The sequence below is a fragment of the Hemitrygon akajei genome, chromosome 9 (genome assembly GCF_048418815.1).
Source record: "Hemitrygon akajei chromosome 9, sHemAka1.3, whole genome shotgun sequence".
Taxonomy (NCBI): domain Eukaryota; kingdom Metazoa; phylum Chordata; class Chondrichthyes; order Myliobatiformes; family Dasyatidae; genus Hemitrygon; species Hemitrygon akajei.
In genome coordinates, this window is record NC_133132.1 from 173,520,495 (window position 1) to 173,539,097 (window position 18,603).

General features: G+C 48.7%; 1 protein-coding gene across 2 annotated transcripts in view; it reads left to right on the forward strand.

Annotated features, from left to right (window-relative positions):
* Positions 1-18,603, forward strand: part of klhl32 (kelch-like family member 32) — a 288,264-nt gene that overhangs the window by 66,501 nt on the left and 203,160 nt on the right. For both annotated transcript variants that reach the window (XM_073057514.1, XM_073057515.1), the window contains exon 5: positions 996-1,103. In XM_073057514.1, the coding sequence (XP_072913615.1) occupies positions 996-1,103 (108 nt within the window). The remainder of the gene's footprint in view (positions 1-995; positions 1,104-18,603) is intronic.

Below are 18,603 nucleotides of genomic sequence, written 5' to 3' on the forward strand. Positions count from 1 at the left end.
GTGGTGTTCCACAGGGGTTTGAGTTGGGACCAGTTCTTTTAATATTTTATGTCAATAATTTGTAGGATAGAATTGATGGCTTATTGCAAAGTTGGCAGATGATATGAAGATAGGTGTAGGGGCAAGTAGTTTTGTGGAAGTAGAGAGTTTTACAGAGGGCTTAAACAGATTAGGAGAATGGGCAAAGAAGTGGCAGATGGAATACAGTGTCAAGAAGTGTTTGGTCATGCACTTTGGTAGAAGAAATGAAAGGGTTGACAATTTTCTACATGGAGAGAAAATACAAAAAACTTGAAGTGCAAGGGGACTTGGGAATCCTTGTGCAGATTCCCCAAACGTTAGTGTACAGGTTGAGTCTGGTGAGGAAGGCAAATGTAATGTTGGCATTTATTTCAAGGGGACTAGAATACAAAAGTAAGGATGTAATGCCTCACTTGGAGTATTGTGAGCAGGTTTGGGCCCCTGATCTTACAAAAGATGTGCTGAAACTGGAGAGGGTTCAAAGGGGATTCGTGAAAATGATTTTAGGTTTGAATGGCTTGTCATATGAAAAGTGTTTGATGGCTCTGGGGCTTTATTCGCTAGAATTCAGAAGAATGGGGGTGACCTCATTGAAACCTATTGAATGATGAAAGGCTTTGATAGAGTGGATGTGGAGAGGATGTTTGCTGTGGTGGGAGAGTTTAAGACCAGAGGACACAACCTCAGAATAGAGGGGTGTCCTTTTAGAACGGATGCACAGGAATTTCTTTAGCCAAAGAGTGGTGAATCTGTGAAATTCTTTGTCACAGGTGGCTGTGGAGGCCAAGTCTGTATATTTAAGGCAGAGGTTGATAGATTCTTGATTGGTTAGGGCATGAAGGGTTATGGGGCAAAGGAGCAGACTTGATGGGCCAAATAGCCTACTTCTGCTATAAGTTATGGTCTTACACCTGTCAATGCTTTATCCTCTGTTTTAAGTGACTGATCGATATTAATTTTAATTTCATTTCCAGGCCATGTTTAGTCTTTGCATGGTGGAGAGCGTGGCTGAGGAAGTGAATCTGCATGGAGTGACCAGTCTGGGTTTGAAACAAGCTCTCGACTTTGCATATACAGGACAGGTACTGTAATGTCTGTTTTATAAATTCTAAAGTTTCGAAGTTCAAAGACCAAAAACTACTAGTAATCATTGTGTAGGTTTTCTTTATTGGCAGACAAACACAGAGCATAAATTGTGGTAAAAATTTCATGTCGTTATGTCATCTCATCGGACCAGCTTCTTTAAGTGAACCCTAACTCAATACCAGTGGTTGTGAATTATGGATATTTTTGCACCCATTACAATACCGTACACAGGCTCCAGCAGAATTCACTAAAACCAGGATTGTGAGCCTGTCTGGAGCTTGGATGAGCCGAATTATGTTTTATGGGTAGAGGAGGAGTAGATGCCTCTGGCTGACCCAGAGATGTCTTGACACACACATGGCCATGTGGTGACAACAGGGGCATGGCAGTAGAATACTCCAACTTTTGGTAGGCTGGTTTAAGGCAATCTACCAAAAGACATTCAGGTTTACCTCTCCTATCTATGATAAAGGTTTTTTTGCTCCATTCCAAAATGCAGAATGGGCCATTGTAAGGGGGTCTAAGGGAATGTTGGTGTCAGATGAAAACAGAGGAGGTGGAATGTACCATAGGTTAACAGGGACCCAAGAGTGCTGGATGCCATATTGGGAGGAAAAAGGAATTGAATTTACTGAAGAGGGTAGAACGTTGTTGAGAGGCTGACCAGGCGGTCGTGGTGTCAGGAATAAAATCACCAGGCCCTCGTTAGAGCTGCCTGTTTACTAGCTCGGCTGTAGACAACTGGGAGCCCTCTTTTGGAGCAGTTCTGAGCCCCAGCAGGACCCATGGGAGACAAACACACCAACACTTATCGGTCAGGGAAGCCCTCAGAGCAGCCTTTAAGGAACGGGGAAACCAGTCACATTGGCCATTGAGCTGCGGGTGATACATCGTGGTGTAATGTAGCTTAATGCAGAGATTCTGGGCCACCACATCCCAGAGGTCTAACATGAAATGGGGACTGTGGTCAAAGGAAATATCAGATGGGGTGCCAAACCAGGCAACCCAGGTGCTGATGAACACCAGAGCTATGTCTACAGCTGTCATCGATACGAGAGGGACATTGTCTGGTCACCTGTTGGCATGGTCCATCATGGTAAGGAGATCTATGAAACTGTGGCAGTGGGGAAGAGGACCAACCAGGTCCACAATGACGTGGTCAAACCGTCTCTTAGGAACGTCAAAAGGTGCCAATGGCACCTGAACACAATGGTTAATGTTTGCCCTTGGGCACTCAACACCGGCTGCTCTCCAATCATGCATGTCTTTCTGAGGCCATGTCAAATAAACTTCAGGCAACACCAACCCCTGTGGAACTCCACTGGTAACCGGCAGCCAGCCAAAATAGGGTCCCTTTATTCCCACTCTCTGTTTTCTGCTGATTAGCCAATGGTCCATCCATGCTAGTAACTCCCCTGTAATTCCATGGGCTCTAATCTTGTTAAGCAGCCTCACGTGTGGCATCTTGTCAAAGGCCTTCTGAAAATCCAAGACTGTCTGCAGCTGGATTGACGCGTTCATCCCCAGGTCAGCATTCGACCCCGGGTGGGTGGCATTCATCCCCGGGTCAGTGTTCGACCCCGGGTCAGCGTTCATCCCCGGGTCAGAGTTCGACCCCGGGTCAGTGTTCGACCCCGGGTGGGTGGCGTTCATCCCCGGGTCAGCGTTCGACCCCGGATGGATGGCGTTCATCCCCGTGTCAGCGTTCGACCCCGGGTGGGTGGCGTTCATCCCCGGGTCAGCGTTCAACCCCGGGTGGGTGGCGTTCATCCCCGGGTCAGTGTGCGACCCCGGGTGGGTGACGTTCATCCCTGGGTCAGCGTTCGACCCCGGGTGGGTGGTGTTCATCCCTGGGTCAGTGTTCATCCCCGGGTCAGTGTTCAACCCCGGGTGGGTGGCGTTCATCCCCGGGTCAGTGTTCGACCCCGGGTGGGTGGTGTCCATCCCCGGGTAAGCGTTCGACCCCAGGTGGGTGGCATTCATCCCCGGGTCAGTGTTAGACCCCGGGTGGGTGGCGTTCATCCCCCGGGTCAGTGTTCGACCCCGGGTGGGTGGTGTTTATCCCCGGGTCAGTGTTCGACCCCGGGTGGGTGGCGTTCATCCCTGGGTCAGCATTCGACCCGGGGTGGGTGGCGTTCATCCCTGGGTCAGTGTTCATCCCCGGGTCAGTGTTCGACCCCGGGTGGATGGCGTTCATCCCCGGGTCAGCGTTCGACCCCGGGTGGGTGGTGTTCATCCCTGGGTCAGCGTTCATCCCCGGGTCAGTGTTCGATCCCGGGTGGATGGCGTTCATCCCCCGGGTCAGTGTTCGACCCCGGGTGGGTGGCGTTCATCCCTGGGTCAGTGTTCGACCCCAGGTGGGTGGCGTTCATACCCGGGTCAGTGTTAGACCCCGGGTGGGTGGTGTTCATCCCCAGGTCAGTGTTCGACCCCGTGTGGGTGGCGTTCATCCCCGGGTCAGTGTTCGACCTCGTGTGGGTGGCGTTCATCCCCTGGTCAGTGTTCGACCCCGGGTGGGTGGCGTTCATACCCGGGTCAGTGTTAGACCCCGGGTGGGTGGTGTTCATCTCCGGGTCAGTGTTCGATCCCGGCTGGGTGGCGTTCATCCCCTGGTCAGCGTTCGACCCCGGGTGGGTGGTGTTCATCTCCGGGTCAGTGTTAGACCCCGTGTGGGTGGCGTTCATCCCCTGGTCAGCGTTCGACCCCGGGTGGGTGGTGTTCATCCCCTGGTCAGTGTTTGACCCCGGGTGGGTGGTGTTCATCTCTGGGTCAGTGTTCGATCCCGGCTGGGTGGCGTTCATCCCCTGGTCAGTGTTCGACCCCAGGTGGGTGGTGTTCATCTCCGGGTCAGTGTTCGACCCCGGGTGGGTGGCGTTCATCCCCCGGGTCAGCGTTCGTCCGCAGGTCAGCGTTCATCCCCCGGGTCAGTGTTCGACCCCGGCTGGGTGGCGTTCATCCCCGGGTCAGCGTTCGATCCCGGCTGGGTGGCGTTCATCCCCGGGTCAGTGTTCGACCCCGGGTGGGTGGCGTTCATCCCCGTGTCAGCGTTCGACCCCGGGTGGATGGCGTTCATCCCCGGGTCAGCGTTCGATCCCGGGTGGGTGGCGTTCATCCCCGGGTCAGTGTTCGACCCCGGGTGGATGGCGTTCATCTCCGGGTCAGTGTTCGACCCCGGGTGGGTGGCGTTCATCCCCCGGGTCAGCGTTCGTCCGCAGGTCAGCGTTCATCCCCCGGGTCAGTGTTCGACCCCGGCTGGGTGGCGTTCATCCCCGGGTCAGCGTTTGATCCCGGCTGGGTGGCGTTCATCCCCGGGTCAGTGTTCGACCCCGGGTGGGTGGCGTTCATCCCCGTGTCAGCGTTCGACCCCGGGTGGATGGCGTTCATCCCCGGGTCAGCGTTCGATCCCGGGTGGGTGGCGTTCATCCCCGGGTCAGTGTTCGACCCCGGGTGGATGGCGTTCATCCCCGTGTCAGCGTTCGACCTCGGGTGGGTGGCGTTCATCCCCGGGTCAGTGTTCGACCTCGGGTGGGTGGTGTTCATCTCCGGGTCAGTGTTAGACCCCGTGTGGGTGGCGTTCATCCCCTGGTCAGCGTTCGACCCCGGGTGGGTGGTGTTCATCCCCTGGTCAGTGTTTGACCCCGGGTGGGTGGTGTTCATCTCTGGGTCAGTGTTCGATCCCGGCTGGGTGGCGTTCATCCCCTGGTCAGTGTTCGACCCCAGGTGGGTGGTGTTCATCTCCGGGTCAGTGTTCGACCCCGGGTGGGTGGCGTTCATCCCCCGGGTCAGCGTTCGTCCGCAGGTCAGCGTTCATCCCCCGGGTCAGTGTTCGACCCCGGCTGGGTGGCGTTCATCCCCGGGTCAGCGTTCGATCCCGGCTGGGTGGCGTTCATCCCCGGGTCAGTGTTCGACCCTGGGTGGGTGGCGTTCATCCCCGTGTCAGCGTTCGACCCCGGGTGGATGGCGTTCATCCCCGGGTCAGCGTTCGATCCCGGGTGGGTGGCGTTCATCCCCGGGTCAGTGTTCGACCCCGGGTGGATGGCGTTCATCTCCGGGTCAGTGTTCGACCCCGGGTGGGTGGCGTTCATCCCCCGGGTCAGCGTTCGTCCGCAGGTCAGCGTTCATCCCCCGGGTCAGTGTTCGACCCCGGCTGGGTGGCGTTCATCCCCGGGTCAGCGTTCGATCCCGGCTGGGTGGCGTTCATCCCCGGGTCAGTGTTCGACCCCGGGTGGGTGGCGTTCATCCCCGTGTCAGCGTTCGACCCCGGGTGGATGGCGTTCATCCCCGGGTCAGCGTTCGATCCCGGGTGGGTGGCGTTCATCCCCGGGTCAGTGTTCGACCCCGGGTGGATGGCGTTCATCCCCGTGTCAGCGTTCGACCTCGGGTGGGTGGCGTTCATCCCCGGGTCAGTGTTCGACCCCGGGTGGGTGGTGTTCATCCCCGGGTCAATGTTCGACCCCAGGTGGGTGGTGTTTATCCCCGGGTCAGTGTTCGACCCCGTGTGGGTCAGCGTTCATCCCCGGGTCAGTGTTCATCCCCGGGTCAGCGTTCATCCCCGGGTGGGTGACGTTCATCCCCGGGTCAGTGTTCATCCCCCGGTCAGTGTTCATCCCCGGGTCAGCGTTCATCCCCGGGTGGGTGACGTTCATCCCCGGGTCAGCGTTCGACCTCGGGTCAGTGTTCGACCCCGGGTGGGTGGCGTTCATCCCCGGGTCAGTGTTCGACCCCAGGTGGGTGACGTTCATCCCCGGGTCAGTGTTCGACCCCAGGTGGGTGACGTTCATCCCCGGGTCAGTGTTCGACCCCAGGTGGGTGGTGTTCATCTCCGGGTCAGTGTTCGATCCCGGCTGGGTGGCGTTCATCCCCTGGTCAGTGTTCGACCCCAGGTGGGTGGTGTTCATCTCCGGGTCAGTGTTCGACCCCGGGTGGGTGGCTTTCATCCCCCGGGTCAGCGTTCGTCCGCAGGTCAGCGTTCATCCCCCGGGTCAGCGTTCGACACCGGCTGGGTGGCGTTCATCCCCGGGTCAGCGTTCGATCCCGGCTGGGTGGCGTTCATCCCCGGGTCAGTGTTCGACCCCGGGTGGGTGGCGTTCATCCCCGGGTCAGTGTTCGACCCCGGGTGGGTGGCGTTCATCCCCGGGTCAGTGTTCGTCCGCAGGTCAGCGTTCATCCCCGTGTCAGCGTTCATCCCCGGGTGGGTGACGTTCATCCCCGGGTCAGCGTTCGACCTCGGGTCAGTGTTCGACCCCGGGTGGGTGGCGTTCATCCCCGGGTCAGTGTTCGACCCCAGGTGGGTGACGTTCATCCCCGGGTCAGTGTTCGACCCCAGGTGGGTGGCGTTCATCCCCGGGTCAGTGTTCGACCCCGGGTGGGTGGTGTTCATCCCCGGGTCAGTGTTCATCCCCCGGTCAGTGTTCATCCCCGGGTCAGCGTTCATCCCCGGGTGGGTGACGTTCATCCCCGGGTCAGCGTTCGACCTCGGGTCAGTGTTCGACCCCGGGTGGGTGGCGTTCATCCCCGGGTCAGTGTTCGACCCCAGGTGGGTGACGTTCATCCCCGGGTCAGTGTTCGACCCCAGGTGGGTGGTGTTCATCCCCGGGTCAGCGTTCGACCCCGGCTGGGTGGCGTTCATCCCCGGGTCAGCGTTCGATCCCGGCTGGGTGGCGTTCATCCCCGGGTCAGTGTTCGACCCCGGGTGGGTGGCGTTCATCCCCGGGTCAGTGTTCGACCCCGGGTGGGTGGCGTTCATCCCCGGGTCAGTGTTCGTCCGCAGGTCAGCGTTCATCCCCGTGTCAGCGTTCGACCCCGGGTGGATGGCGTTCATCCCCGGGTCAGCGTTCGATCCCGGGTGGGTGGCGTTCATCCCCGGGTCAGTGTTCGACCCCGGGTGGATGGCGTTCATCCCCGTGTCAGCGTTCGACCTCGGGTGGGTGGCGTTCATCCCCGGGTCAGCGTTCGACCCCGGGTGGGTGGTGTTCATCCCCGGGTCAATGTTCGACCCCAGGTGGGTGGTGTTTATCCCCGGGTCAGTGTTCGACCCCGTGTGGGTCAGCGTTCATCCCCGGGTCAGTGTTCATCCCCGGGTCAGCGTTCATCCCCGGGTGTGTGACGTTCATCCCCGGGTCAGTGTTCATCCCCCGGTCAGTGTTCATCCCCGGGTCAGCGTTCATCCCCGGGTGGGTGACGTTCATCCCCGGGTCAGCGTTCGACCTCGGGTCAGTGTTCGACCCCGGGTGGGTGGCGTTCATCCCCGGGTCAGTGTTCGACCCCAGGTGGGTGACGTTCATCCCCGGGTCAGTGTTCGACCCCAGGTGGGTGACGTTCATCCCCGGGTCAGTGTTCGACCCCAGGTGGGTGACGTTCATCCCCGGTTCAGTGTTCATCCCCGGGTGGGTGGCATTTATCCCCAGGTCAGCATTTGTCTCCGTGTCAGCATTCAGCCCTGGGTCAGCGGTCACTCTCTACGAAACACAAAATAATGATTGCATAGGTATTCACCCCCCCCCCACCTTTAATATGACACACCAAATCATCACTGATGCACCCAATTGGTTTTAGAAGTCACATAATTAGCTAAATGGAGATCTGGTTTTGGGGATCTGTGTGCAGTCAAGGTTTTTCAATTGATTGTCGTAAAAATACACCTGTCTCTGGAAAGTTCAACTGCTGGTGAGTCAGTATCCGGCAAAAACTACATCAGGAAGACAGAAAAACACCCCAAGCAACTCCATGAAATGCTTATGGAGATGGAAATTATCAGGAGGTGGATACAAGAAAATTTCCAAGTCACTGAATATCCTTTGGAGTACAGTTAAGTCAGTCATCAGGAAATGGAAAGAATATGGCACAGCTGTAAATCTGCCTAGAGCAGGCTGTCCTGAAAAACTGAGTGACTGCAAGAAGGGGACTGGTGATGGAGGCCACCAAGAGACCTATGACAACTCTGAGGAGTTACAAGCTTCAGTGGCTGAGATGGGAGAGACTGCACATACAACAACTGTTGCCCGGGTGCTTCACCAGTCACAGCTTTATGGGAGAGTGGCAAAGAGAAAGCCACTTTTAAAAAAAACTCATGAAATCTCAGCTAGAGTTTGCCAGAAGGCATGTGGGAGACTCTGAAGTCAGCTGGAAGAAGGTTCTATGGTCTAATGAAACCAGAATTGGGCTTTTTGGCCATCAGACCAAGCACTGCACGTCATCAAAAACACACCGTCCCTACTGTGAAGCATGGTGGTGGCTGCATCATGCTGTGGGGTTGCTTCACTGCAGCAGGATCTGGAAGAATTGTGAAGGTAGAGGGTAAAATGAATTCAGCAAAATACAGGGAAATCCTGGAGGAAAACCTGATGCAGTCTGCAAAAGAACTGCGACTTGGGAGAAGATTTGTTTTCCAGCAAGACAATGACCCCCAAGCATAAAGCCAAGTCAGAGTTCAGACTTCAAACCAACTGACAATTTGTGGCTGCACTTGAAAAGGCTGTTCACTCATAATCCTCATGCAATCAGACAGAGTTTGAGTAATTTTGTATGGAAGAATGGGGGAAAATTGCAGTGTCCAGGTGTGCAAAGCTGATAGAGACCTATCAACACAGACTCAAGGTTGTAATTGCTGCCAAAGGTGCATCTACTAAATACTGACTTGAAGGGGTGAGTAATTATGTAATCAATTATTTTGTGTTTAATAATTGTAATAAATTTAGACCAATTTGTAGAAATTTGTTTTTACTTTGGCAGGAACGAGTCTCTTCAATTAACCAGGCTGAGGAAAATGCACATAATAAGACAGAAGCGGTTTTATCACAAGGTGTTAAATATTGACAGAGTTCAGTAAATATTTTCTGTTATACAGAAAAAGATCAAAATAATTTGAAATTAATAATGATCTTTTTATACACATCAGAAAATATTAACTAAACTGTGTCAATATTTAACACGACTTTCCCCCCCAAAAATTCATATCTGTGTATTTTGCTCCTGAACGGTGGAACTCAATACCTAAAACTATAAGGGATGTAGACTTAATTGATACATTCAAACACCAGTTCAAAGCTTATTTATTTAATCTTGTTTTTAACTAACATTTTATTGCCTTTTATTTTTACATTATCCCATTGGAAAGCACTTTGAACTACATTGCCTGTATGGCATTTTTGAGATTTTCAGACTTCCTGTGTCCAATTAGAGCAGGCACACTGCATTGCTTTCTTCTAAATTTGAACTCTGAATTCTTCTCTGGACTGCGCTCGACATTAGTGTATATGAGACGGTGAAAAACATTAATTAAGGGGTTATGTAATTTGAATTGCAATAGATTCATTAGTAGGGAGGTAATAGACAAACCTGCATATACTGAGATAACTTAAGTGGCTGAGCTGGAGAGAAAGGATTCATGGTGAATGACAGTTAGTGCAATTGCTTTACAGCGACAGTGATCACCGATCGGGGTTCAATTCCAACTATCGTCGTCTGTAAGGAGATTGAATTTTCACCCCTCTGGGTGCTCAGGTTTCCTCCCACAGTCCAAAGGCACATGGGTCAGGATGTGTGAGTTATAGGCATGGCCCTGAAGCATGACAATATTTTGTGGGCTTCCCCCAGAACATCATAAGCAATGACACAAGCCACACATTTCGCTGTATGTTTCGAAGTTTCAGTGTACATATGACAAACAAAGCTCATCTTTGTCTTTTACTGTCTTAAACCCAAACTGCATTGAGCATCAAAATCATCTGGAAATTTAAAAACGTGTGCACGTCAAGAAATATTTACTGAACTGTCAATATTTAACACAACATGACAAAACAGTTTCTGTTGTACAGTGTGTATTTTCCTCAACCAGTAATGGTTAGTATTTGATCAAAGTTTTCCATTTTTGTATGATGAAGAGAATTGGATCAATTTGCTGTGTTTTCATCATCTATAATGGAGCTTCAAACAAAAACAAAACTGAATTAACTATGCCCATAAATGAAGCATCAATTTTGGGGTTTCCATGGTGCTCTAAAATAGCTCAGATGTCAGGGATTGTGAAACAATTCAGTGTTTCTTTTCAAGCCTGTTATCAATAGTATGTGGAAGTATAATCCTAAAGGGACATTTTTGTTTTCAGGAAGGGGAACTGTGGTGACCTTCAGCAATGTTTCTGTGCCAAATACTGGTGGAATATTGTTGGTGTGGAATTGTATTTCAAGACCATATATCACAAGCGTTTATACCAGATTGGCAACTTCCCCAGAAAACTCACATTTGTATTTATTACTTATTATTTATAGTTAAGCTGAATTTCATTTTTGTGTATTTCATTCAGCTCCACATTCAAATCCCTGGATCTGTGTTTTGTCTGTGTGTATGTGTGGGTGTGTAGATTAGTCAGAAAAAAAAATACCATGACTCTATTAAGCTTTTGGGAATATTTTTGAGATTCAATCAGACTTTTGGACTTTCAGACTTCCTATGTCCAATTGGAGTAGGCACTGCATAATGATGTCTTCGAAATTTGGACACTGATTTCTTTTCTGAACTGTGTTCTATATTAGTGTATATGAGACTGTGAAGAATATTAATTAAAGGATTCTTTAACTTGAATTACAATATATTTATTAGTAGGGAGGTAGAGAGAAACATCCGTACATTGAGATAATGACAGCTTCTCAGCTGGAGAGAAGCATGGCATGGTAGTGTAGTGGTTAGTGGATTTGCTTTACAGCAACAGTGCTCACAAATCGGGGTTCAATTCCTGCTGCCATCTGCAAATATACAATAAGACATGAGGAGAGGAAGAAGCTGTTCCTTAGGCATTGAGTGTGTGTACTCATGCTCCTATACATTTTCCCTGATCATGGTATTGAGAAGAGGGTATGTCCTGTATGGTGCAGGACCTTAATGATATATACTGCCTTCTTGAGGCACTGCCTCTTGAAAGTGCTGTGGTTGCTGGTGTGGTTAATGCCTAATGACGGAAGCTGGCTGAGCTTTTCTCTGATCCTCTGCATTGTCTCCACGAGTCTCCATGCCTGACAGTGATGCAGCCAGTCAGGATGCTCTCCATGGTGTCACAATGTACACTCACAATATTGGAACCAAAGTGCAGAGCAAAGACAGACTCCAATGTAGAGGCAGCGACGAGAGTTCATTCATGAGAATTCCAAAAGAACATCGGTGGCTTGGTGAGTGACACCACAGGACATAACATTCTCAAAACTCTAGGATCCTGTGATTAGCAGTAATCAAGCATCTGCTTAAATATTACAAGTAACATGGAATCCCCAAGCCAATCAAAATAAACTTAACAAATTTAAACAGAAAGCACCAGGAGACCGCTTTATAAAAAGCAAGTCGCTTGAGAAAAACACAAGGAGCTTTAAATGATTAATGACTTTCATTAAGCAACAATTAACCAATTCAGGTGCTCTTAAAAACCCTGGAACCCAGTGCTCTCTGTTGTCCTGCGTGAGCCTGAAGAGCTCAGTACATGTGGTACATCTGTAGAAATTTGCAAGCGACTTTGGTAAGATACCAGATCTCCTCAAACTCCTAATAAAGTTTCACCAGTGGTGTGCTTTTAATGTGTTGGTGGATAAGGTAGATAATCAGGTCTTCTTCTCAGGGTGGAAATCTCCAATATTAAAGGGCATAGCTTTAAAATGAGAGAGAGAAGTTCACAGAAAATGGGCAGGATGAATTTTTTCATAGAGAGTGATTGGTGCCTGGGAATCCCAGCTGGTGGGGTGATGGGAAACTGATATGACTGTGGTAGTTAAGAGGTATTTAGGTAGATAAATGAACGCGCAGGGAATGGAGAGATGTGGGTTATGTTCAGGCAGATGGGATTAGTTTAATCTGTCATCATAGTTGGTGAAGGGTTCATTCCTGTTCAGCACGCTATAGAAGCATTGGCACCCAGATCTCAACGCTGTCACTGTAGTACATAGAGATGAGTATAATGTACCCATAAAATTCAGTAAGGATACGCAACAAGAAGTCTTCCATTGGTGCTCCCCAAGGTTGTATTCAGCCCCCTACCGTCCTCCCTGTACACTCATGACTGCATGGCCAGTTCTCTTCTGTCTCTAGGGGTTCCCAACTTGGGGTCCATGGGTAACTTGGTTAATGGATAGGGGTCCATGGCATTTTAAAAAAAAGGGTGGGACCCTCTGATCTACAAGTTTGCAGATGGTACTGCTGTAGTGGACCGCATCTCAAATAACAAAGAGTCAGAGTATGGGAAAGAGACAGAGAGCTTAGTGACATGGGGTCATGACAGAAACATTTCCCTCAATGTCAACAGAGCAAAAGAGAGCAGAATTAGGCCATTTTCCCATTCAGTCTTTTCTGCCATTCTATCATGGATAAGTTATTATCACTCTTAACCCTATTCTCTTGCCTTCTCCCTGAAACCATAAATTAGTCATTGGCCCTGAACTTATCAAGCTTGGCCTTAAATACACCAAATGACTTGGTCTTCACAGCCATCAGAGGCAATGAATTCCACAGACTTACCACCCTCTGGCTAAAGGAATTCTGCCTTGCCTCTGTTATAAAGGAACATCTCGAACCTGGATGAGTCTACTGTAGTTGATACCGACTTCATTAAAACCTGTGTGCACTTGCTGCACATTCCCAAACCAAATCACTGTACGTCATCTGCTGAAGGCTAGATCTGTGGCATTCAAGTCTGGCGACCCAGGCCTGTACCAGAAAACCAGCTATGATTTGCAGTGTATATTTCAAGGGTGAAGAAACAATTTTGAATGAGGCTGGAAGCGACATTGGATGTACGGCAACTCTGGCAGGGCCTGCAAGACATTACTTCCTACAAAGCGAAACTCAATAGCATGAACGGCAGCGATGCTTCACTACCAGATAAACTCAACACCAACTATGCACGCTTTGAAAGGGAGAATATAATGACAGCTATGAAGATCTCTGCTGCACCCGATGACCCTGTGATCTCTGTCTCAGAGGCTGATGTTAGGCCTTCTTTAAAGAGAGTAAACCCTTGCAAGTCAGAAGGTCCTGATGGAGTACCTGGTAAGGCTCTGAAAACCTGTGCCAACCAACTGGTGGAAGTATTCAAGGAAATTTTCAACCTCTCACTGCCATGGGCAGAAGTTCCCACTTGTTTCAAAAAGGCAACAATTATACCAGTGTCTAAGAAGAATAATGTGAGCTGCCTTAGATAGATAGATAGATAGATACTTTATTCATCCCCATGGGGAAATTCAACTTTTTTCCAATGTCCCATACACTTGTTGTAGCAAAACTAATTACATACAATACTTAACTCAGTAAAAAAAATATGATATGCATCTAAATCACTATCTCAAAAAGCATTAATAATAGCTTTTAAAAAGTTCTTAAGTCCTGGCGGTAGAATTGTAAAGCCTAATGGCATTGGGGAGTATTGACCTCTTCATCCTGTCTGCGAGGAGCATTGCATCGATAGTAACCTGTCGCTGAAACTGCTTCTCTGTCTCTGGATGGTGCTATGTAGAGGATGTTCAGAGTTATCCATATTTGACCGTAGCCTACTCAGCGCCCTTCGCTCAGCTACCGATGTTAAACTCTCCAGTACTTTGCCCACGACAGAGCCCGCCTTCCTTACCAGCTTATTAAGACGTGAGGTGTCCCTCTTACTATTACTCGGTAGCACTAACATCTACAGTGATGAAATGCTTTGAGAGGTTGGTCATGACTAGACTGAATTCCTGCCTCTGCAAGGATCTGGACCCATTACAGTTTGCCTATCGCCACAATAGGTCAATGCCAGATGCAATCTCAATGGCTCTCTACACAGTCTTAGACCACCTATACAATACACAAACACCTATGTCAGGATGCTGTTCATCAACTATAGCTCAGCATTTAATACCATCATTCCCACAATCCTGATTGAGAAGTTGCAGAACCTGGGCCTCTGTACCTCCCTCTGCAATTGGATCCTCAACTTCCTAACTGAAAGACCACAATCTGTGCAGATTGGTGATAACATCTCCTCCTCACTGACAATCAATACTGGTACACCTTAGGGGTGTGTGCTTAGCCCACTGCTCTACTCTCTATATACCCATGACTAAGTGGCTAGGCATAACTCAATATATCTGCATATTTGCTGATACATCTATATATTTGCTGATGATACAACCATGGTTAGTTGGATCTCAGATGGAGTCAAGAGGGCATACGGGAGAGAGATATGCCAACTGGTGGAGTGGTGTCGCAGCAACAACCTTGCACTTAATGTCAGTAAGATGAAAGAGCTGATTGTGGACTTCAGGAAGGGTAAGACGAAGGAACACATACCAATCCTCATAGAGGGATCAGAAGTGGAGAGAGTGAGCAGTTTCAAGTTCAATAGGTGTATAAAATGATGAGAGGCATGGACTGTGTGGATAGTCAGAAGCTTTTTCCCAAGGCTGAAATGGCTAGCATGAGAGAGCACTGTTTTAAGGTGCTTGGAAGCAGGTACAGAGGAGATGTCAGGGATAAGTTTTTTATGCAGAGAGTGGTGAGTGCGTGGAATGGGCTGCTGGTGACGATGGTGGAGGCAGATACGATAGGGTCTTTTAAGAGACTCCTGGATAGGTACAAGGAGCTCAGAATAATAGAGGGCTATGGGTAACACTAGGTAATTTCTAAGGTGAGGACATGTTCGGCACAGCTTTGTGGGGCGAAGGGCCTGTATTATGCTGTAGGTTTTCTGTGTTTCGATCTATGTTTTTAAGTTCCTGGATGTCAAATTCTCTGAGGACCTAACTTGGTCCCAACAAATTAATGCAGTTACAGAGAAGGCAAGACAGTAGCTATACTTCATTAGGAGTTTGAAGAAATTTGGTATGTCAACAAATACACTCAAAAACTTCTATAGATGTACCGTGGAGAGCATTCTGACATTCTGGTATTGGGGGGGGGGGGGGGGGGGCTACTGCACTGGACTGAAAGAAGCTGCAAAGGGTTGTAAATCAAGTCTGCTCCATTTTGGGTACTAGCCTACAAAGGACCCAGGACATCTTCAAGGAGCAGTCTCAGAAAGGCAGTGTCCATTATTAAGAACCTGCAGCACCCAGGGCATGCTCTTTTCTCACTGTTACAATGAGAAGCCTGAAGGCACACACTCAGTGATTCAGGAACAGCTTCTTCCCCTCTGCCATCTGATTCCTAAATGGACATTGAACTCTTGTACACTACCTCACTTTTTTAATATATTCTGTTTGTTGCATGATTTTTAATATTTTCAATACACATAGACTGTAATTGATTTACTTATTTATTCTGTTGTTATTATTATTATTATTTTATTTTTTCTTCTATGTTATGAATTGCATTGAACTGCTGCTGCTAAGTTAACAAATTTCACGACACATGCCGGTGATAATAAACCTGATTCTATTCTGAGGGTGTGCCCTCTGGCCCTTGGCCGGAGGCTCCCCCAATATAGGAAACATCTTCTCCACATCCATTCTATCTCAGCCTTTCAATATTCAATAGGTTTTAATGAGATTCCCTCCTCACTGGTCTAAGTGCAGCAAGTAGAGGCCCACAGCTCCTCACATGTTAACTCTTACATTACTGAGATAATTCTCACAAACCTCCCCTGGACCCTCTCCAATGCCCGTACTTATTTTCTTACACAAGGGGCCCACAACTGCACTCAGTCCTCTACGTGTGGTCTGACCAATGTCTCATAAAGCCTCAGCATTACGTCTTTGCTTTTATATTCTAGTCCTCTCGAAACAAATGCTGACATTGCATTTGCGTTCTTTACCATTGACTCCTGCAAATTAGCCTTTAGGGAATCCTGCATGAGACTCCTAAGCCCCTAATGTTTGCATTTTCTCTCCATTTAGAAAATAATCCGTATCTTTATTCCTTATACCCAAGTGCGTGACAGTACACTTTCTGACACTATATTCCATCTGTCACCTCTTTCCCCATTGTCTTAATCAGTCTAGGTCCTTTTGCAGACACTCGGCTTCTTTAACACTACCTGCCTCTCCACCTATCTTCAATACGTCCACAAATCTGGCCACAGAGCCATTAATTCCTTCATCCAAGTCATTGACATGTAATGTAAAAAGAGGTGGTCCCAGCACCAACCCCTGTAGAACAGCACTAGTCATCAACAGGTGGCCAGAAGAGCTGGTCATTGACTTTAGTAAGGATGATGGTATACATACCTTTCTACGTCAACAGTGCTGAGGGTGAGAGGGTTGACAGCTTCAGGTTCCGAGGAGTAAACATCATCAGGAGTAAACATCCTGACCGAAATACACTGATGTCACAGCCAAGAAAGTTCACCAACACATTTTCCTCAGGTCAGTAGAGAAATTTGGAACTTTCCTGTTGACCTTTACCAACTATAGTAATGCACCATAGAAATCATTTTGTCTGGATGTCTGGAGTTTTTTATGTGTGTTCAGGTAGGTTTCTTGACACAATATGTAGATAAGCCTACAAGAGGAGAGGCTGTACTTGATCTGGTATTGGGAAATGAACCTGGTCAGGTATCAGATCTCTCAATGGGAGAGCAATTTGGAGATAGCGATCACAATTCTATCTCCTTTACCATAGCATTGGAGAGGGATAGGAACAGACAAGTTAGGAAAGCATTTAATTGGAGTAAGGGGAATTTGAGACTTTCAGGCAGGAACTTGGAAGCATAAATTGGAAACAGATGTTCTCAGGGAAATGTATGAAAGAAATGTTCAGGGAATATTTTCATGGAGTTCCACATAGGTGCATTCCAATGAGACAGGGAAAGGATGGTAGGATACAGAAACCGTGGTGTCCAAAGTGTTGTAAGTCCAGTCAAGAAGAAAAGCTTACGAAAGGTTCCAAAAACTAGGTAATGTTAGAGATCTAGAAGATTATAAGGCTAGGAGGAAGGAGCTTAAGAATGAAATTAGGAGAGCCAGAAGGGCACATGACAAGGCCTTGGCGAACAGGATTAAGGAAAACCCCAAGGCATTCTACACATATGGGAAGAGCAAGAGGATAAGATGTGAGGGAATAGGACCAATCAAGTGTGACAGTGGAAAAGTGTCTATGGAACTAGAGGAGATAGCAGAGGTACTTAATTAATACTTCAGTATTAAGGATCTTCGCAATTGTAGGGTTGACTTACAGTGGACTGAAAAATTTGAGCATGTAGATATTAAGAAAGAGAATATGTTGGAGCTTTTGGAAAGCATCTTGTTGGATAAGTTGCCGGGACCGGACGAGATATACCCCAGGCTACTGTGGGAGGTGAGGAAGGAGATTGCTGAGCCTCTGGCGATGATCTTTGCATTATCGATGAGTATGGGAGAGGTTCCGGAGGATTGAAGGTTTACGGATGTTGTTTCCTTACTCAAGAAAGGGAGTAGAGATAGCCCAGGTAATTATAGACCAGTGAGTCTTACTTCAGTGGTTGGTAAGTTGATGGAGAAGATCCGGAGAGGCAGGATTTATGAACATTTGGAGAGTTATAATATGATTAGGAGTAGTCAGCATGGCTTTGTCAAAGGCAGGTCGTGCCTTACAAGTCTGATTGAATTTTTCTGAGGATGTGACTAAACACATTGATGAAGGTAGAGAATTAGCTGTAGTGTATATGGATTTCAGCAAGGCATTTGACAAGATACCCCATGCAAGGCTTATTGAGAAAGTAAGGAGGCATGGGATCCAATGGGACTTTGTGGATTCAGAACTGGCTTGCCCACAGAAGGCAAAGAGTGGTTGTAGGTTAATTGGTCATTGTAAATTGTCCTATGATTAGGCTAGGGTTAAATCAGGGAATTGCAGGGTGTCGTGGTTCAAAGGGCTGGAAGGGCCTGTTCCGTGCTGTATCTCGATAAATAAACATGCAGAGATGCACATACGCACACATATACATTCGCTCTCTCTTGAAACAGCATGTACTTCTTGTTCTTTTTGTGAATAGTAGGAGATTCTGAAGGAACTTGGTGGCTCAACTTTGAGCTCTGGAGACTCAGGCAGCAGCAATGGAGGACATGGACAGCTGATGTCCCATCCAGGTGAAGGGTCTCACCCCAAAACATTGATTGCTCATTTCCCTCCACAGATACTGTCTGACCCACCGAGTTCCTCCAGCAGTGTGTTGATCTGGATTCTAGCACCTGCAGTCTCTCGTGTCCCCATCTGTGGCTACCACTTGCACTCATTGCTAAGAGGAAGCCTTTCTAGACCACTCATGAGTAGAAGCATCTGAGTATTGTATAGGTTAAGAGAATTATGCTTCTGCACCAACCAGATTCAATGCTGGAGTTCAATTCCAGCCCCATTTCCAAGGCTGTTCTCCCCATGAACTGTGCAGGGAGAATGTCCTGGCACCATCTGTAAGGAGTTTACACGATACCCTCATGAACCATGCAGATTTCCTCTGGGTGCTCCGGTTTCCTCACACAGTCCAAAGATGTAATGATTAGTAGGTTAATTAGTCATTGTAAATTGTCCTGTGATTGAGCTGAGGTTAAATAGATGGATTGATGGGTGTTGTGT